A 22,268-nucleotide genomic window follows, 5' to 3' on the forward strand; every position below is an offset into this window, starting at 1 on the left:
GTAGCAATACATTGTCAAATCATGGACTAGGCTTAATAGATTCGTCTCGCGAATTAAACTCCATCTGTGCAATTAATTTTGTAATTAGCCTATGTTTAATACTTCTAATTAGCATCAAACATCCGATGTGACATGTGCTAAACTTTAGCATGGGGTATCCAAACACCCCTGAAAATGCTTCATGATTGCTTCACGTCCTCCCTTCTGAGGTCTTGATTTCTGAAGACCTGACCGCCCATATGTTTCGGAAATTCAGGATGCAGAATTTCGACGCAAAGGATGCAGAAATTCCCTATTATACATGTAACAAAATGACCCATGGTGCTGTCCAGATACAGCTGGTAACCTGTCTCTCAAACATGTTAAACAGGCAGTAGCAGTCTACCTGTATGTACTCGAACAGTTTTTTGAAGATAGAGGCATGACAAATTCAGGAGCACGGATTCAATCAAACAGGCACCGATTCTGACAAATTCAGGAGCAAAAGATTCTCAATCAAACCGGCACCCATTCCACTGAGACTAAGATGCACAGTGCAGCATGTATAGAGACTAATCCAACCTGGTAGTTCTGAGTTCATCCGACCATTCCCTCATCCCGAGTCAACTATGGGGCTTCCCCTTGTTGCCTGACAACACGAAAACGGGAAGACCCCCACAACTTCACGCTGCATGCAAAATACATTACATGACGCCACAAACACCGCCAAGATAACTAGCTCTACCTATGACCCCAACATGTTAAATGCTATGCCACTTTTCTTCCCCATCTTTCTGAGATTAAGGGAACAGCTTAACGACCTCATACATTAATAGAATGCTACTTTCTAGGAAGTCCAGACCTATGCGGGATTAGGTGATTAGCAGTTTAGCAACAAAAACACGGCCAAGGATGTACACAACGGAAAATTTTGTCTAGAGAACCGAACACCCCCCTCCCAAGCAGATCATACAGCGCCTCTTCATTCTAGAGATTTGAGGAGCCTGAACAGCCCCGCCGCCTCTCTTATTCGTGAGAAGGCGATGCAAAATGCTTGCACCTCGACGAAGAGATCTTGCACTGCACAAAATGAAGCATCCAGAAAAAAAAATGTCATTATCTGCACAGTATGGAATCTCAGTTTCAATCAACAACAGAGTAATACACAAATGATCATAAGTCTAGTGAAGAAAGAAAAACAATGTGTACAAAATAGCATTCTTCTATGTAACAGTTCAAGGAACTGTCGATTTTCCCTGAAAACTAGTCATATTCTGTAAGGAGCCAGTTCAGGGCCTAAATGGCACAACTTGATGCACCTTTTTTGTGGAACAGATTGTAGTAAGTTCAATTTTCAAAAGGTGGAAAAAATCAAATTTAAAATTTCAGTTGGTTTTTTGGGAAATGGATTTCTAACCATACTTCTATTATTGTTCCAACATAGTTCCAGAAGGTAACATAATTTGCTGTGCATAAAATCCGTATAATTTAGAATTTCCACATATAATGAGTACACCAGTTTGTATTCCTTTTGCAAGCTCCTTCCTATAGAAAGACCAAACAACTTCGAATTACTCCCTCTGCCCTGGAATATAAGGGATGTTGGCACTGAAAATTGTCCACAAATATATGGAATTGTGGGTATATTAAGAAACCACATCTTAACTCATGCTTTAAAAAAACACCCCTTGTGCCTTTTTAAGCGCTGGTCTATCCCTAGATTTCACCCCATTGTTGGTTTGGACCAGTTTACATGAGGGCAAATGTGCCTTCTATTCTCCTTATATACCAGAATTGAGGGTGTAATAAGCTATATACGAAGAGAAATAAACAATTAAACATGTTGAACTTGAACACAGGCTTTCAACAACAATTGAGTTGATTATAAATTTAGAATCAGAAAGGAACCGATGAAAATCAGTTTCATCAAAGAAAAGCTCAGATCAGAGTGCTATTTGCATGAAAGCTCATTATTATTTTCCCAATGGACCAAATATGATGATTTGTTAAGCTGTTAACCATACTACTAATATAGATAAAAGTATAAAACTAAGTAGCTTGCAGAGAACATGCAAGTTCTAAATATTGTACAATTAAAGACATCTTAATAGTTTGGTCCAATACTTAGCAAAACAGAGAAAATAAATAAACTACATTAAAAGTGCAGTACGAGGATTGCACAGTGATGCACTCACCATTTATTATCTTGTTTCGGATAAGGCTCTGTAGGAAAACACATACTAATCTCACTAGCCTGTTTTGCATATACTTGTCCTGCAAACAATGCCAATTAACAAGCATTATCAGCACTCTACAAATTAAACAAAGTGCCATATGGATTATTCAGCTTTCATTCAAATAGCGAACAGAGACAAAAGTGGGCACTCAATTTAGCATGTGCAAGGAAACAGTAAATAGGAGATAGAAATACTGTCATATACACTGGAAGGAGTAAATATATGGCGCTACTCAATAGACACATCCAAACTTGGAAGTTGAAATATTATAGCATGATACAACACTTTGTAGGCAATATCATTAACTTAATTATTTATTCCAAAGAAAATCATGTTGAATTTGTCCCGAAACCAGAAATTAATGGCATGATTCCACCTGGAGGTGGTTGCACCTGGTATTGCAAGAAGAACGGATGTTGGGGTTCATAATATGCCATACTTTTGATTTGCATAACAAATGAAATTCACGTCCTTGGGGCAATCAGATTTTGATCTGAGGACAAGTAGGGATCAACCAATAATCTTTTTAGCAGCCCAGAACTAATGTTGGAATCATGTTACTATAATTATCAAGAGATGCTGATCTACCAGAAAAGGTGACATGCATGATTAAAAACCAAACCTGAATGTCGTCGCATGATCGAATACAGTTTGAGATGTAGTCATGAATGAATCCTGGCGGTAAAACAACTGCAGTAGTGAGCCTGTTTACTACTTCCATTGAATGCAAGCTCATTTCCATATGGACAAGAACATTAAAGTATCTGTCAAACAATAAGGCAAGTATGAAATATGATGTGAAGAAAAACAACATAGTTACAAAGATAAAGAATACAAAAAAGCTATTATGCATACTCATCCATGTCCGGAGAGTTGATTAGCCTTGAAAGAACTTCGACAGCTATACATGTATTATGTTCAACAAGGCCCTGAAAAAAAGAATTATCAGATCAACAACAAAGCATGCAAAGAATTCAGCATATTGTCAGAAGCAAAGTACATACACGGAGCTTCTGTGGTGTCATCCCACAGTGATAGACTAGCTTCCAGTCCTTTCCCAAATCTAAAACAATTTTCTGCAAGAAGTAATAAATTCATTAGAGATGTAAAATTATCAAAACATCACAATACAATACAAGTGTATGGTTGGGGCAACTATAGAGCATCTGCTGTTACATGCATGCCAAGGTAACCAATTCATTGACCTACAACAAACTGCATATAGCCAGCTACTACCACTGTAGTACAAAAATGTTCGAGTTTACTTATGATTTATTTACTTTGTACTGCACGTTTCCAGATATAGCACTCAAATTTTGTATTCCTAATCCTATAACTGACTTTCCTATTTAGAGGTTTCATTTTCAGTTTTTCCTCTCTTTTTTGGCATCAAAGCTGGTTTCAGTTCATCATTCAAGAAACACAGGGTAACAAGAAAGCCAGTGGTTAACCGATCGCTCCAGAAAGATGAAACAAAGGTGTAGACATGTCAGATGCCCGTAGGCAGCACCATAGGGATGGTTAAGCACCCAGCAAGACACTAGCCCGGTAACCAAGAAAGAGGGAGATAAGGTCAAGTAGACTTTAAGCTGATTTCCATATCTTCTCAAGAATCTGCAATTCTCTTCAGCTTAAAATAAGGAGACAGGAAGGGGCAGATTTAAGAAGAATGCAGGGCTTGAACCTAGGTCTGCCGACTGAGATAGAGCTCCAGTAGCCGGTAGCCCACGAAAGCACCTGCTATTCTCATCAGCTTAAATAACTATGCAATTAGGATTTAGGATTATGCTATTATAACATAACTACCCAGCGAACTATCATCATATCTCTGAAAAGGGTAACAGATCTCTAACTAAATATGTTATTTAAATAGACGACAAGAGTTTAATCTTTCAAACTGTGAACCGACTCCCTCTAATAACCAGCAGCCCTTACCACTAGACCTAATTTCCGGGTTCCAGGTTAACTCAAGAATGAGGTGGCACACCTAAATCACTGTGGAAAAGGTCTTGCAAAAACAGAACTCAACAAATTCAAGAACATACCTACGAGGTTGACTACAATATCTATTACTACTTTAAATTGAGTTGGTGACCACAGTTTGTTCACCTTTCTTTCATCTCCTTTAAGAAAGTCTTGAATTTTTTAGATCCAGCTACTTAGGCCCGTGAATAAAACCATCCAAATAACCCCACAAAGCGAATTTGCCACCTTGCTCATGACGTAGCCAACAATCTTTCACTTGCTTGGAAAATTAAACATTTGAAAAGTTTGTACTTTACAAGCCTACACTTTTGGCAATACATAATCCATGCTCTCTCCCTTCACTCTGCATCTCTCTTCCTTGACACCAACACCACTGACACATCACCATCGTTGCTTATCCCCATTCTTCCATCGTTCTTGTGTCCACCCTCAAAGCAACTAGCGGAAGGGTGGAAAGGTTTAATTGGACTTGCCAGCAACTGTTGGGCTGGGCTACATAAAGAATATAGCAGAATGTCCAGGTACAACTAGGGCAAAACTAAGGCAACATCCCTACTTGTCCTCGCTGCAAATCTGTCGATGGAGATTCTTACTTTCTTATCTCCTTATGTGTAAATTTGAATTGTTTGTTTTTCTTTTGCATGACTAGCATGGTCAAGACATCCACGAATATGAAACTTAGATTGAAATTTTCTTTTGTGCCTTCATCAACCTGGACTTGGATGGGTATTGATTTCTTTTGTACTTCTGAGCATTTGGCAACTACCACGGGGTTGAAGCCATCTATTGAATTTGAATTGATTTATTTTCTTTTGTGTGTCTAGTACGAAGTTGATATCCACGCATGGAGACTTGTCTTTTCTTATGTTGGTAAGTAACAAAAGCTTGCTTTTTTGTTTAGTAGTCATCTAAAACCTTCTTATTTTCTCTCCAATCCATTTCGGCTTTCAATATGTATTTGCTTGCCTTTGCTCAGCCAATCACGGCAATCTCATGACCAAAGTGAGAGGCCTAATTGCAACAATGATGGCACAAGGGACCCCCTTGGATCAATATATGTGTTGGTACCGACAATGCTCGTGAGGAAGCCAATGAAGCACATACATACGGCTCAAGTGGAACGCACAAAGTACAATGAGGCTTGAGGATCTGCCACACATACCATGCTAGAGAGAAAATAGACACCAGCACATGGGCCTCATAATCCAACTTTTTTGTAACTTTAATTGCTAAGTCTAAGAACGCCTACAAAAGGATTGTCGGGATCATAGATTCTAAATTAGATCAAAGATTTGATGGTAGGATCACAAGTCATAGGATCGATGTTAGAATATGCGACGATATGATTCAACCAAAACAGACTTCAAGACTTATGGTAATATTTCAAGAGTGATTTGGCACTAAGGTTAATAAATATTAACAATATGTCCGTGTCTTGTGTTGTTTGCTTGGTGGCCCACCTACAACCATGGATGTAACATACCCTAAAATTGTTGTTGCTCCCAATTCATGGATGCTATTAGCTTCTTTCCCTAAGTACTTTCTCCACCATTGATCACACATTGCCGGCCATGATCTTGAACAATTGACTAGCAAAATTAGTTGCCCACAGCACCTCATTTGTCAACTCTTTTCCCCAATGCATGAAGACTCACATGTTCTCCTAAATCTCCTTGTTCATGTTCTCTAAGTAAACCACACGGATTCACCTCAAAAGGAGTTTGACCCAAGCTCATGCGACTCACAAGAACACTACGATTGAAGCAATATGCAAGGTCATTCCTATGCATAGTTATATCGTGATTCCACCTCCATCTCCCTTCTCATGTTCTCTAAGTTAACCACTTGGATTCACCTCAAAAAGAGTTTAGTGTATGCTCATGTGAGTCCAGGGAACACTGCGATTGAAGCAATATGCAAGCTCATTCCTATGCATAGTTATATCATGATTCCACCCTATTCTATGACTTGGAACATGAATGGGGAAGGATAATGTCAATGCATTTGGGGCCAAGAACACCATCAATGTGGGACCTTTTACCATAACGACCTAAAGTACATGACCAAGCAACCGGTTATACCATTAACAACCATGACTGGCAGGTTCCATCAAGACATGGCTTCCCAGAATTAGTTGCATGGTATTTGTGTGGTTCCTTCAACTCCACGCATTGTACTCTGTGAGTACTGCAATTGAGAGACGCAAGAAATCTATGGCATCAAAACCTTCCAATATGGATTGGGAAGAGCCCAGTCCGTGTCGCAACCATAATGGTCCTTAACCTCTACGGGAGAACGTTCCTTGACTTGTAAAGTTTTGCTAGTCAAGGCACCCTTGACTTGTCACGTATGGGCATTTGAGGGACCCATCAAATGGGAGTACTATGCTAATTTTTGGGTCCATTAAACATTAGTGCTTCCTACGGGAAATGGAATATATAATAGAAAGAAGTCCATTTTGGCCACCCAACTATCCCCAATTTTAATTTTGGCCCACTTAAATACTGCTAAAATTGACATCCTTGGCCCTCCACCAATTCCATCATCATTTTAGGTGCCCACATGGCAATGGCCCACCCTTTAGATATGGATGCTGCAAGCACAACCCAACTCAATGCCAAAAAAATTAAAAAATCCACCCTGTAATTCTAATTTTTAGGCAAGCCTATCCACCATCTCTCTCATCTTGTCCCCTACAAGCTAGTAACATAGAGATGGCTAACCAAATCTCAAGAAAAGTTGAGAGCAAGGCGACACTATCCCAGCACCCCATCGTCATTGAGAAGGACGAGCGAGGTAGCAACTAAGGAGGCCGGTGTACCTAAGTGGAAGAAATCATGGACGGAGCCAGCCACCGCAATAGCACCGCCAACAAAGCTAGAAGTTGTAGCACCACGAGCCTTGGTCTGAGGATCACATCAACAAAGGAAAGATGATGCAGCGAATATCATGGTCATAGGTGATCCGTACAACGAATTGGCTATAGAGCATGTTGGTTCCCATATTGCACAGGATGGCTCTAGCATTTGCTCAGCTTGAAAGGAGCAAGGGACATGGCTTCATAAGGGGAATATGGAAGAGGATGTAAGAAAGAAGACCAAGAAATTGAGGAGACTTTGTTGGCCTGTTATTTTTGGGAAATTTAACCACATCAACGCGAATAAAGCCCAAGCAATGTCTTATCTTTGACCTTCTGTACACAACGAAGCAATGATGATTCGACAGTAGTGAGTTGTGCAGCTTGGGTTTGCATGGAGATGTGGATGGGTGTTTGAGGAGGTGATGTGGTGATGCAAGAGCTAGCTAAATAGAAAGAAACTAATATGTGTCAACAAAGAAAGACGATGTTGAGAGCTCATAGGCCTCCACACACTCTCACAGAGAAAGACGATGCTGAGAGCTCATAGGCCTCCACAACGGCAAGCCACACCGCATGGATGGAATAACTATAGGCGAAGGGTTCAGCTTTCACAGCCATGAGAAGGGATTGCCGAAGATGACGCGGAGAGGCTGACTTGTGGGCCATTGGCCTTTTTAAATTTATTTTCTACCACTAAGTGTTAGCTGACATGATGTCATGGCTCCTAACATGGAAAAAAACACTCAACAAACCACTTACAAGTGAAAAGTATATGATATTGACAGTTTCAGGCTGTATCTTGTCCATTTTAGAGTTCAGTGGCCGAGATCGGACTTCAACAACAGTTTGAAATCAGATCTTTTCCTATGCAATAGGCTAACTTTTCTCTTATGTGGACCAATCTCAGATTCTCCTATCTATTGAATACCCAAGAACTATGCTAAGTAAATCAAATAGAGTATTAATCTAATAACATAGTAATAAATCACTATAGATATGTCCACAATGTTTATCTTTTGTAGTTTTAGTGTTATTTGTAACCCGATGATTGGGTTGGCCCACTACCATGTTTCCGACTGCGCCTGCTGTAGACCTTGCCGAGGAATGCACCCTTACGAGGTATATTTATACATTTCTGTTATGGAATATACACTAAATATTAGCATTAAACAAACTTGAGCACTATGGCATTTCCAATAATAGGCTGTATAGCATTCAAACAATATGTAGCACCATCCAAAAAAATGTGAGTGCAGCATTTGCAACAAAACAAATTTTTAAAAGCCAAGCATGATAGTGCAACAAGCTCAAATACTTATCTTGGAGTTGTTGATTTTGAATAATGCAATAACTTGGATCTTTTTTACCACAATAGAGCAGTTTGCACCCAAATATCACATCTATCACTATCTACTATCACAAAACTTTATTAACACATTTGCTTAACCAACTGTTCGAAACACTACATGCACACGTGTAGTATTCTAGTGAAAAAACAATGCATGATTGCATTATATGAGATTGAAAGAAAAAAGAAGGATGTTCTACACTTGGCACCAAAAGGAAAAAAGAAAACTCTATAGTTCAGTGTATTTTCCTACAAGAACATCCTTTCAAACCTCCATCAAGTGTTCTTCTAGCTGCTTTGTGGGAGTCACTCATTTTTTATTCATGTGTCTAGGTTCGTATTTCTAGGTGAACTATAAACCCATCTTTAAGACTAGTTTCAAGCAGACCTAAAGATTCACGAACTATCAGTTCGTTAAAATAAAAAAAAATGTATAGTAAAAAAGAAATACATGAAAATTCATATAAAGCAAACAATGATCTATTTTGAAAACATGATTCAGTTCCTCCTTTTCAAACAAAATAATAGTTAATATGACCAAAGCAACAGATTATAGTTTCCATAAACTAGCCAATTTGGCATAATTGAGTAGGTATGACTCACCACGTCACCCTCTATACTCTTGTACAGAAAAGCATGCAATTAGTCCTAGAGTCCTAACCTCTTGCGTGCAATCAACCATTTAGCATTCCCCGACTGTCCTTGTGCCCTATGGACTCCTCTAGTTGCCCCTCACATCATAACAAGTCACCTCAGGATGAGACTCCTTGGAATGGCCAGCCATTCGTTGCACTAAGTGTTGGGTTGCCAAGTTGCCTGGGCGTACCATGCATTTGCGCACCATTACTTGTCTTCTTAGCAATCAGATGCTACCATATTACATAACCTGCTCCCTTGGTGGCATTCACTTTCCATAACCAACACTTACACAACCATATTACACAACATTCAGCAACACCTCAATAGCTAGTGCTTCACCACTCATGACCACCAATTACACAACCAACACTCAGCAACACATCAGTTCTTGTCAGTGAAGGACTTGGGATTATGGCAACAAGGACAGCTTACTTTGAGATGGAGAATAGACCGCATATGGATGTGGTCCTAGTCCATCTACTGCTTTTTGGATGTGGACTCTACCCACAAGGAAGCAACAAGCAGACCATGGCTAGGAGACTTACACGCATTGCACAACAGTTCTAACAGGGGAGGAAAGATCCCAGTAAAGTGCATGGCCAAGCGACAGAATTTGTGGTGTTTATTAGGGCAGCCTGGTCTAGTTGGGCAAGAGAGAAGAGAAAAGGAGTGAGGAAGAAAAAAGGAATATGATAAACTTCTTGACATGTGTGACCCTATGCTAACTATTGAAAGGCCTAAAGCCTCACAGGCAGCCCAGGAGCTCACGCACAGAACACACACGTACACAGTGGTCTTTTTTGGTGCTGCAATTTCTTGCTGCCTTTTCTGTTTTCTTCTCTATTTATACACAGCCGAGAGCTACAATAGGGCCTGTAATTGAAAGCTGATAACTACAGCCATCACTACCTTGACTGGCTTATTATTCTCACTAACTAGCAGCTGGAAATCTGCTAAGTAAATAGGCTCTGCACCTAGCCACTCTGAACCTGGACAGGCTCTGCACCTAGACACTCAGAACCTAGACAGCACGCACAGGATTACTCCTAACAACTATATCTTTATCCCTAACATAACAAAGAACTTGGTACCTCATAATCCCAAAACAAGTGAGCCAAGGAATTAGGGACATTGGCATTGACATGTATTCAGGGTGGACTTACATTGCACCGATAGTTGCAGGGCACATGTAAGACCTTTCCCAAATAAAAAGGGATCTACTAAAGAAATAGCATGAAGGGGTTAGTTCTATTTTTCTTGAAAATATTTAAATAAACGAAGGGATGTAACAAGGCGCAGAACAAAAAATAAATGGTAATACACTCAGAGCTCTAACAACCGCATGCTTTTGAGAAAATAAGATTGCAGAAAGAACCTCTTGTTGGGCAGGTGCAAGTGGACCTTTACAAGCTTTTTCGACAAGATCTCGGATCACAGCCCCTCGGCTAGTGTCTGCACACATGCTACCATCCCATAGTAGCTCATGGTTGTTGTCTAGGTTCAGCCACTGTAACTGTATATTCATAGACAAATGCATATATGTTCAGAAATAAAAATGGCATATGAATAAACAACTCTCGCGTGCAACCTTACCTCCCCTTCAAGAATTTCAAGTCTTGGTGGAGGGGGACGTATCCATTGAGGAGGCAATCCTTTGAGTGATGTTTGTTGAAGTAAACTAGCAATCATGTTATCTCTATTTGGTTTGATTGGTGACACCCTATAAATATTGAAAAATTCTTAGTTCATAACCAAACCAATAGAAGTAAAATGAACTCCAAGCTATGGATGCCCATCAACAGTCATTGCAAGAAGGTATGCATACTCTGATGAACTCCCACCACTTTGAAATACATCTGGGTCAGAAATAGCACTTCTGACAGTAGCACCTCTGAAACTACTCTGCACGGATGATGCAGCATCACGGGAGCATTGCTTCTCAAGCTGCTCTCTCGGCAATAAGACCTATAAAATAGATGCCCTTCCGAATAATTAATCCAACATACACTGGATGTAATTTGTCTATTAACTGTATCCACTAGGTTTCATAATTATATGAAGGTACAATAATCTACCTGAGATGCATAATCAGATCCATTCAAGTAATCTACAGCAGACTGCTTCAGAACCTGTACATAGGCAGAGTTATTATACAATGCCAACTGTAGAATGTACAAATTGAGAAGTGCATTACAAACTTGTGAAGTACATCATTCCGTAAACATAAAAATTGAGAACTACCTCATAAACATGGTGAAAGCAGATCATTTCTGATGTATGTCAGGAAGGTGACAAGAAACTAATGTCAAACCTTTTAGTATCTAAGTCCACTGCCCTTAACATAGAAATCGAACAATATTATAATGCCAGAATACCTAAATCCCAAACATAAGCAGTCTTGCCAACTTGATTGTAGTAATATCTGGTCTTTTGCTACAGACAATAAAATGTGGATAACAAGGAGAAGCTAGCAGAGCAGTAGAGAAAAAACAGCTCTGAGTTCTAAAACCAATCAGGAATTGCCAACTGCAACTGTGAGTCATCCAATACAGCATGCTACCATTACCATCAAGCATGTAATCAAACACTTCTATTCCTTGTTCTTTCCTGATCATCAACAGTACTCCATTCAAAGTTATAAGGTACGTGGGCATTTCAATATTTTGACTTTGAAAGTTTTGACAAACAATGGACTAGTTCTGTATAGCTTTTGTGATACAGAAATAGTAACACTAGATTTTTATAATCAATCTACATTTGTAAAATCATGATTTTATAATTAGTAACAATTATTACAAGGAATGATCTTGGTCAAAGTTCAACTTAATTCACACCTTATAAAAATGGATGGAGGGAGCATTATCTTATAACCTCCTAACTGGGTTTCATCTTAAAGGTCTTAAAATATATCTTTCAAGATATATCTGAAAACAAGATGGACTATTTACATATGCATATAAGCGTCAGCACAACTATATTTTAGGAAGGAAAGCATGTCGCCATGTTCCATCAGTATCTTATGCTACCTCTCAGCACTTGTGCAGCCTAAATTCATGTAAAGTTTCCATAATAAGCATATGTAAATAGAACAAGAAATACCTCATTATTGTCCCCATTAGTCAAACTTAACAAAAGTTGGAGAAATACCCGTTCTGCTTTCTCAGAGGTTTCATCACATGCAGCCTGCAAGAAACAAAGAAAAAAAGGTCTCGAATGACTCCAAACATTATATGCTTTATGTAACACTTCAGAAAGCACAGTAGCAACAGGTTCACATAGCTTAAGATAAAGAATGTAGCACAGTAGCATACACATCACGAAAATAAGGTAACAAGTTTATAGAAGGCCCTATGAGAAGGCAAATAAGTAAATTGCAGGACATTGACCCTTTGGATAGTGATACCAATCAACAAAACATAAAGGAAAAATGTAGAGATCAACTAAGTAGTTTGGAAAAATTTATTTTTCTATGTCAGAGTGGATGGCATTCACTTGCACGCATGTCATTTCAATAGATGGATTAAGTGAGACTACAGCTTAGACCTGGGGTTTGTTAAAACTGTAGCTCAACTGCCAATGGCAACTGGCAAAATATAGTTTATACTGAAAAAACAATAACAAAATGTAGCGTTGCAATGTCAGATATTTTTCATACGAACATCAGCGTGGATTAAGTAATCCCTTGGTTAAGCAAGATTAAAGTTAGGCCTGGAGTTATTATATATAAAAATGGAATATCATGGGCAACTGAAAAGTGGGTGATTTATGGAGTAGGTTTACAGATTTATTTTTTCTCCCTTGAATGTTTGGCAATGATTTTCCCATGTAGTTAGCTTTAGTTAATGCAGGTGGCAAAGAATTTACAACATGAAAATGAATCACAAAGGAATAGGCGAGTTTTACAGCTTACATTTATTAAAAGAGGAACAAACGGATTTGCCAACTGTGAGGAATAACCTTGATGTAGAATTGCAAATGCAATTAAACGCTCAGCAGGTTGAAGCATCATCTTGTCCTGATCGGAGAAAAAAAAAAGTAATATTGAAGCCTGGTTTTTGTTCGCTAAGAGAATAAATCCAAGAAATAATCGAACATCAAATGGAATAATGAACTGCCTGCCTGCGTATTTTATAGTAAGTTCAGTGATAGATGAACAAAAAGGTCCTTCAGGAGAAAAAATATCCAGCAAAATGCTTGCTGAAATAGCCTATCCTTAAGACTAAACACGTTAGTTAAGACTGGACTGTAGAATCATATATACAAGTCAAACAAATCTACAATGCCAAGCCTTTAGCAGGATGAAATGAAAAATGTCATCAAGCCGATCTACTCTGGAAGCCTCTTATGTGTGTGCCTTTCTATTTATAGTTCTCCAAAAGCAGGAAAAAAATAATAACTCAATTATGAAATAGATGAGACAAAATTATTTGCCATGTTTTCGTAGAATTATATAAATGTAAAAAGGTTACGAAAACCTTACGAGAACACATTTGCTCTATGTAAATCACTGCATTTCACTAGCCTTTATTCCATTGAAAATACAGGACACATGCAACAATATGCATACCTCCTACAGCCTTTAGTGGAATATGAGAATATAATAAAAAACCAAAAGGTATACTTCCAGCAAAAATGATCCAAACAGCAGAGGAAATCTCATATCCGCCTATTGATTATCCCAACTATCAGGTAAGAAGAGACCATGATGTTTGTATAGAATTTCATGCCTAGCTGAAAAGGACAAGTTTTCCTTGTTCCCAACTTCTCAGGACAGGACCCTGGAGGATCTTGTGCACTGTGGTCAGTGGAGGGTTTGGCTTACACTACATGGGCATAGTAGTGCTGAGGCACTGCCCCTTACACTGTTGACACCAGATCATTGCAGTGGAGCAGTGGTAACTTGAGGACAAGGATCGTTGTAGAAGCACAAAACAAGCTGAAACAGAAAAAGATCCAAGCTACAGGCACCAAACAACCTCATCGGTACCTGATACTTTTTCGTTCGTGAGAAGTAATTGACCTACAGGCAATCCACTCTGCCCCAAACCAAATTCCTACAAAACCTCAGCAGTAACCAAAGCAGCAAACTATGTGCAAAATTTGAAAGGGGTGTACAATTAAATTGCCACCCCTAGTGTTCTCAGCCAACCGTATCCCAGAAATCCACTGAAGCCTACCAATACAAGAAGACAGCTAATTTGAAAAAAGGAAGGCACAATATAATTTTTAAATTTTCAATCGTAAGTGTTCACCACGAGCCACAATTCCCCAATCCACCTAAGCAAAAACTTACAATAATTCTTACACTAGGGATTTGTACGAGCAAAGCAGCCAGAATTACAGACATCACGGACTGCCCGCCACGAAATGAGTTAACATTCACTAAATCCCCACTTGGAACTATCCAAAAAGGCACAAAATTCAACAATCAAACCAACAATCGGATTAGCCAGGCCCAGCCATTGCCTCAGAACATAACAGTTCCCCAATCCACCAGTTTCCCAAGCCTCCACCCACCAGTATGCCCACATGCTCGGCCCAAACACCCCTAAAAGCCCGACCGCACAACAATCCAATTTTCGGGGCTCTAAGCAGAACAGGTGCTGAAACTAGGCATCGGCAGCGGGGAGGGAGTCGGGGATCTCGAGAAAGCACGCACCTCGAGGACAAAGGTCACGGCGGAGCCGAACCGGAGCCGGCGCTCGGGGGCGATGCGGGCGCGGAAGTCCGCGACGGCGTCCTCGAGCGGGCGCGAGACGGCGGAGACCAGCGCCAGGAGGTCGGCGCACTCGCCGCCCCGAAGCGCGCCCACGGTCACGTAGGTGGACGGCTTCGGGGCCGCAGCCGGGACTGGGGGCGGCGGCGGCGGCGAGGCGCCGCCGGCGTCGTCCTCGTTGTGAGACATTGGTCGGGAGGGGGAGCGGGGGAGGGGAGGGGTTAGGACGAGACGCCGAATGGGTTTATTGGCTCCGATGGGCGTGTGAGAGGTTTTATCGAATTGGACGGTTTTGACCTCGCCGTTTGAACAGTGACTAGTGAAGTTTCAGACGCGGTACATCTAACAAATATTATCGCCGTTTGAGCTACAGTTTTAACAAATATTATGAAGGGCGCCGGCGGCGGGCGGCCAAGGTTCGGCGGCCGGCGGGCGGTGAAGGGGCGGCGGCGGCGGGCGGTGAAGCCGGCGGCGGCGGGCGGTGAAGGGGGCGGCGGACGGCCGGCGGGCGGTGAAGGGCGCCGGCGGCGGGAGTTCAAGGGGCGGCGGCCGGCGGCCGTTCAAGCGCCGGCGGCGGGCGGGCGTTCAAGGGCCGGCGGCGGGCGGTGGGGCCGGCGGCGGCTGTCGGGGGCGTTGGGGCGGCGGCGCGAGCCGTCGGGCGATGGGGGCGGCGGCGCGAGGCCCGCCGGCCAGGGGCGGCCGCGCGAGCCGTCGGGCGATGGGGGCGGCGGCGCGAGGCCCGCCGGCCAGGGGCGGCCGCGCGAGGCCCGCCGGCGAGGGGCGGCGGCGCGAGGCCCGCCGGCGGCCAGGGGCGGCGGCGCGAGGCCCGCCGGCGGCCAGGGGCGGCGGCGCGAGGCCCGCCGGCGGCAAGGGGAGGCGCACGGCCGGCCGGCGGCAAGGAGAAGGACAGCAACCGGCCGGGTGAGGCGAGAGGCGATGCGTTCTGTGCGTGCGGGAGAGAAAAAGTAGATGAAAGGGTACATCATAACCAGTGGCAGGTGGGTAATTTTTTACCCCAAAAGCACTTGAAAGTAGGGGGGAAGGTGCTTTTGATTTTGTACTAGAGGAAAAGTAGCTTTTGGGCAAAAGCACTTAGAGCTTTTGGACCCTTTGGTTGGCTTTTGGCTTTTGCAAAAGCAAAAGCAGGTTGGAAAGCCCAACCAAAGGGACCCTAAGTTTAACACCCCACTTTTAACACTTTTTAACACTTTTCTATCCAAACACTTAAGGCTTGTTTGGTAATAAGGTGTTAAAGTTTAACACCCGTCACATCGGATGTTTGGATGCTAATTAGGAGCATTAAACATAGGCTAATTACAAAACTAATTGCACAGATGGAGTGTAATTCACGAGACGAATCTATTAAGCCTAATTAGTCCATGATTTCACAATATAGTGCTACAGTAACCATTTGCCAATGATGAATTAATTAGGCTTAATAGATTTGTCTCGCGAATTAGCATAGGGTTCTGCAATTGGTTTTATAATTAGCTCATGTTTAGTTCTTCTAATTAGCATCCGAACATCCGACGTGACACTGTTAAAGTTTAACACCTCGTATCCAAACACCCCCTTATGTTAAAAGTGAGGTGTTAAAGTTTAACACCCCATTTTTCATAAACACATGGAGGGGTGTTAAAATTTGCTAAAGGTGTTAAAAGTGGTCTCCCTCTCCACTTTTTCCCAGGTTACCCCTTCTCTCTCCTCCCTCTCTCTCCGCCGGCCCTAAATGAGGGGGCAATGGAGTCATTTCCCACCAAAGGTGTTAAAGTTTAACACATCATTCCAACACCCCAATGTGTTAAACTTTAGCACTCTATTTGAGAGTGTTAAAACTTTAACACTTGTTAAATTTTAACGCCCTATATCAAGATGCGAAAACCTTATCGGGCGGGCGCGCCGCTGCGGTGTAGCAGCGAACGGACACGCGGCACCCAGCGCCGCACGCACGTGGAGGCCGCTCGCGTGAGGAGCGGAGCTCGGGGAGACTAGAGTGGGGCTGCCGCGGTGGGATGTGGGTGGAACAAACAGTGGCGGCGGTGGAGGCCGGCGGCATCAGGGTGGGGGATTAGGGTTAAGGATTTGGGTTTCTGGGTTTGGGGCATTTCCATGGCCGTGGGCTTAAAGGATGGCTAGCGGCGGCGGTAGGTGTCGGTGTTTAAACCAAGCAACCTACTGAAGGGGTGCCTGAGGTAGTGTTTCGGTTAGTGGGGCTCATCGAGATGAGGAACTCGAAGGTAAAAACAGATACATGATTTAAATAGGTTCGGGCCGCTAAATAGCATAATATCCTACGTCCTGTATGTTGGTTGGATTAAATTGCTTCGGAGAGGGTCCTGCCTCGCCTTATATTGCCGGGGGCAGGGTTATAGGTCAGTTGGTTACAAGAATACTAGTCAGGTATGACTACAGGAGTTCTACTCTTATTACTATGAGTACTTTTCCTAATCCTTGGCTAGTTTTTATCTTTCTATGTAGACTATGCCGTTCTGCGCTATAGTCTCCATGTCAGATACATCTTGGTATCCAGCCACATACTTTAGGACTGTCCAAACCTTCTGGTGGGCCCATAGATGTATGTATGATATATTGGGATAAGAGGTAGGCTACGCTAGCGCAAAACAAATTTTTCTACCGTGTAAACCAGGAAAACTGTCGTATATGGATCACGGGATTACCACTCGACGCACTGGTACGGAAGATGTAGAATCGCGTCGGGGCAGCGAAGTCAATCAGCGTAGTTGAACATGTAGTCGATCACGTCGACGTCGAGCAGCTCCTCAGCAGCTCGTCCACGTACAGCGAGGTCATCCTCGTGCCACGGCTCGTCGTGGCTCGTCGGCGGCTCGTCGGCGGCTCGTTCAAGTGCTACAAGTGCAACAGCTCCAAAGTATCTATACGTGCAGGAAGGAAGCGTCGCAAACCGAACTGCTAGGTCCGTGAGTTGCAACAGGGCGAGGGCGTGAGAGGCGCAGCGGCTGACGTTCGGCCAAAGGTGTAAACCCTAGGGCGCTCCTACCCCTTTATTTATAGAGGTTCCTGACGGGCCTCTAGGTCCGAGGCCCATTAATACTTCTAAACCTGACCCAACTCGGATCACATCCGATTTGGGCTTCCATCCCCTTAAGTGTCTGACCCTATGGGTTTGGATACGTATAGACATGGCCCGAGTACTCCTACTCAGCCCAATAGTTGGTAGCGGCCTCTAGCAAGACGTGCCAACTCCTATACGCACACGAAGATCATATCAGACGAACCGTCACAACATCACGTACATGCTATTACCTTTGCCTCACGATATTTGGTCTAGCTTCAAGCCAACCGCTCTTTCTCGATCGTGTGATTCGGAATCCTTTTGTAGGTTAACTCTTAACCGTACGTAGCATGGCCATGCATTTCCGGATCCGATCACTCGAGGAGCCCAGAGATATCACTCTCGACCAGAGAGGGGCAAATCCCATCTTGATTGACCATGCCTCACAACATGCTTCCTGACAAACCCGAAAAGCTACCTTTTTAACTACCCTGTTACGTGTAGCGTTTGATAGCCCCTAAGTAAGTCGATCCACATCTTGAGTACATGCGACAATCTCAGGTCTAAGGACAAAGCGTGCATGTTGTGTAAAGAGAGAACTACTTCTCGTGTTGGGTCAGTCCTAGCATATGTCTCTACATATGCCTACATTATTAGTTTGACATCTCCATGTCCATGACTTGTGAAACATAGTCATCAACTAATACATGTACTAGTCTAATATTCATGTGTGTCCACACATGAACTCCGACTAAGGACAACTTTTAGAATAACCATACAAGTAAAGAGTTCCACATGCAATTCACATAATTGCAGATCAATTGAAGTAGCCTTTAATGGATATTCACTGAACACAATATACAAATCATGGATACAATTAGATATCATCATCTCTATGATTGCCTCTAGGGCATACCTCCAACATGATAAGCCTTCAAGTACTTTTTAGTCAAATGTAGTAGTTTTGAGTACTGTTTTGACCCCTTCAAATCTAGAGAAAAACTTTTTTGCGATGGACACGTGGCACTCAGCCCCTGAGCCTTCAGTCGACTAATTTGGTGGGTAAAAGGTGAGAGCAAATATGGCTAGGGAAATTATAGATTAATTATGGAGGTGCATAGCACGTACACATATATAGGCAAGGGTCCTAGGGTTGGTTTATAGATGCAATCACCAAAGAAGGAAACCCTTGCCTATCGTACAAGAAAACCCTGAGGGGTAACCCTGAGGGGGTATGGCGCCTTGGGCCTAGCCGGGCATAAACCTAGTAACATATTCTAACACGCCCCCCCAGTTTAATCACCGGTGCCACAAACATTTAGACTAGACCTAAACTCTATGAATAAAGAAGAAGGCAACCCCTTGGTGAAGACGTCAGCGTACTAGGAAGATGTGGGAACATGCAGTACACGAAACGTCACCCATAGCAACGCGCTCCCAAACAAAGTGAAGATCAATCTCATATGTTTGGTGCGCTGATGCTGAACCGGGTTGGAGGACATGTAGACCACGCGGATGTTGTCACAATACACAAAGGAGGCACAGCGAAGTGGGGCATTGAGCTCTTGAAGAAGCTGATGCAGCCAGGTAGCTTCGGCCGCGGCGCGGTACTCAACTTCGGCAGTGGACCTGGAGACGGTTGGCTGTTGTTTGGAGGACCAAGAAACCAGGTTGTCGCCAAGGAAGATAGCATATCCAGAAGTGGACTTGCGAGTGTTCGGACATCCTGCCCAATCAGCATCAGAGTAGACAACCAGGGAATCCTGAGCTGAACACGGACGCAGTAGTAGACCCAGGGTGAAGAGTGCCACGGATGTACCGGAGAATGCGCTTCAGGGCAGCAAGGTGAGGCTCTTGCGGATCATGCATGTGAAGACAAACTTGCTAAACAGCATAGGCAATATCAGGCCTGGTGAAGATGAGATATTGCAAAGCCTCGGCGAGACTGCGAAAGTCCGAAGCGTTGGTGGCCTGAGCACTGTAGCGGCGGACACCTCCAGATTGGTGTCAACTGGAGTGGAGCACGGCTTACACTCAGCCATGCCAGCATGATCCAAGATATCAAGCATGTACTATCGCTGAGATAACGAAAAGCCACCACTAGTAACATGCTAAACACGCATACCTAGGAAGTGATGAAGAGGCCTAAGGTCCTTCATAGAGAATTCACACTACAAGGCCTGAATAATCTGTCAAAGTAAAGCTGGGGAAGAAGTCGTGAGCACAATGTCATCAACGTAAAGCAAGAGATACGCGGTCTCAGCATCGTGGTGAAACACAAATAGCGAGGTGTTAGACTTGATCTCCACAAAGCCAACAAACTGAATATAAGCTGCAAACCAACTACACCAGGCATGAGGTGCTTGCTTCAAGCCGTAGAGAGACTTGTTGAGGCGGCAAATAAAGTCCGGGTGAGCAGAGTCCTGAAAACTAGCAGGCTGAGCACAGTACACAGTCTCTGAAAGAGTGCCATGTAGGAAGGCATTCTTGACATCGAGCTGATGAATGGGCCAGTGATGAGAAAGTGCCAGAGACAGAACCATTCGGACAGTAGCAGGCTTGATGACCGGACTGAAGGTCTCATCAAAATCCACTCTGAGCCACTGAGTGAAGCCGCGAAGAACCCACCGAGCTTTGTACCGATCAAGAGAGCCATCTGAATGGAACTTGTGCTTGAATATGCACTTACCAGTGACAATGTTAGCATGCAATGAACGAGGGAAAGCTCCCAGGTGTTGTTCCAGAGAAGCGTCGTGTGCTCATCTTCCATAGCAGCCCACCAATTAGGATAAGCAAGAGCACTACGGAAGGACTTTGGAACTAGAGACACTGGTGCGGTGTGGAACAAAAATGCTAGCGGAACCCATGTTTGCCACGAGTGGTCATGCCATGCTGGTTGACGATGGGCAGGATGGCAACGGCTCCTTTAGGAAGGATAGGAGCCCTAGCAGCGCCAGTGTCTAAGGCAGGTGGCGGTGACCAAAGACGAGGGGCAGTGGAGGGGCGCATGGAGATGAAGTGGAGTGGCATTGAATCGAAGCTAGGAGGAACCTGCGGGGCCGGGAGGCAAGTCGGCACCGGGGATCCACCGGAGCATGGTGGCTGGGGTGCACCGGGGGAGGTTGGAGTGACCGTGCCAGGCAGAGCGGTCGGAGGCACTGGTTAGAGCAGTCGGAGGAGCCAGTTGGAGTGGTCAGAGCGACCGGTGCCGTTCAGAACGGTCACCGCACCGGTCAGAGCGAGCGGAGGCGCTGGTCGGAGGTGCCGGTTAGAGCGCTCAGAGGCGCCAGTTAGAGGTGCTGGTTGGAGCGGTCGGAGGTGCAGGTCGAAGCCGTCGTAGGCGTCCATCAGAGGCGCCATTTGGAGCAGTCGGAGCGACTGCGCTAGTTGAAGCAGTCGGGGCCGCGGCGACCATGCTAGTCGAAGAGGTCAGAGGCGCGGCGACCGCGCTGGTCGGAGTGGCTAGAGCAGTCGGGTGCCCTGCAGGGGTTATGCTGGGGGTGCCAAAAGACGCCGTGGCTGCACTAGGGAGTGCCAGCTGGGGCGCGCTGAGGGGCGCCGAAGGTGCGTCGGTGGGGGGAGCGCCCCAGGGCACCAAAGCCGCCAGGGGTGCAGGACCTGCAGACAAAGCGGGCTGTGACATTCCAATGGGAAGCGGCACAGGGTCAGTAGCATCATCCAAAAAATTGTAATCCACTAGGGAAGGTGGAGAGGAATGCTTAGCATATGGAAATGAGGACTCATCAAAGATGACGTGTCGGGAGATGATGATTCGGTTAGAACTAAGGTCAAGATAGTGATACCCTTTATGATGAGCGGAATATCCAAGAAAAACACACGAGGTGGATCGTGGTGCTAGTTTGTGGCTAGCCATGGTGGAAAGGTTGGGATAACAGCTACAACCAAAGACTTGGAGGTGATCATAGGATGGTGCAGTGCCGTACAAGGCCTCATGAGGGGTGCAGAAAGCAAGGGTCTTGGTAGGTAGCATGTTGAGCAAATATGTCACAGCGTAGAGAGCCTCTACCCAATGGTGTGGGGGAAGGCTTGCCTGGAAGAGGAGGAAGCGGAGGATGTTATTCGTAGTGTGAATGATCTGCTCAGCGCGACCATTTTGCGGCGACGTGCACGGGAAAGACATGCGAAAGTGGATGCTATGGGAGAGAAAGAACGTGTGGACGCTAGAGTTGTCAAACTCGCGGCCGTTGTCGCACTGGATGACCTTAATGGAGGTGCCAAACTATGTAGTTGCGTAGGAAAAGAAATTAGCAAGTGTGTCAAAAGTGTCAGATTTCAACCGTAGGGGAAAAGTACAGGAAAAGTGAGAGCAATCATTGAGAATAATCAAATAGTATTTAAAACCCAAGACACTAGGAATAGGTGACGTCCAAAGATCACAATGAATAAGATCAAAATTCTTGGAGGCTCGAGAGGAGGACACCCGAAAAGGGAGACGGGTGTGTCGTCCG

At 44.0% G+C, this 22,268-nt stretch overlaps 1 protein-coding gene across 2 annotated transcripts; it reads right to left on the minus strand.

Moving 5' to 3' along the window:
- Nucleotides 1-422: 422 nt before the first annotated feature.
- On the minus strand, nt 423-14,979 carry LOC117833461 (uncharacterized). 2 transcript variants are annotated; one of them, XR_004635476.2, is made up of 13 exons: nt 14,709-14,979; nt 12,960-13,064; nt 12,149-12,232; nt 11,125-11,178; nt 10,875-11,014; nt 10,643-10,769; nt 10,425-10,562; nt 3,221-3,292; nt 3,072-3,145; nt 2,839-2,980; nt 2,609-2,709; nt 2,175-2,253; nt 1,002-1,059 (listed from the first exon to the last, which is right to left on the minus strand). XR_004635476.2 is itself a non-coding variant. In XM_034712965.2 (12 exons), the coding sequence occupies exons 1-12, from the start codon at nt 14,952-14,954 to the stop codon at nt 962-964; spliced, it is 1,359 nt and encodes a 452-aa protein (XP_034568856.1). In that variant the 5' UTR covers nt 14,955-14,977; the 3' UTR covers nt 423-961. The 2 variants fall into 2 exon arrangements, 1 of the variants encoding a protein (XP_034568856.1); XM_034712965.2 differs by lacking the exon at nt 2,609-2,709 and having other exon boundaries at nt 423-1,059; nt 14,709-14,977.
- Between the last annotated feature and the right edge of the window lie 7,289 nt (nt 14,980-22,268).

The sequence above is a fragment of the Setaria viridis genome, chromosome 8 (assembly GCF_005286985.2).
Source record: "Setaria viridis chromosome 8, Setaria_viridis_v4.0, whole genome shotgun sequence".
In the NCBI taxonomy this organism is placed as follows: domain Eukaryota; kingdom Viridiplantae; phylum Streptophyta; class Magnoliopsida; order Poales; family Poaceae; genus Setaria; species Setaria viridis.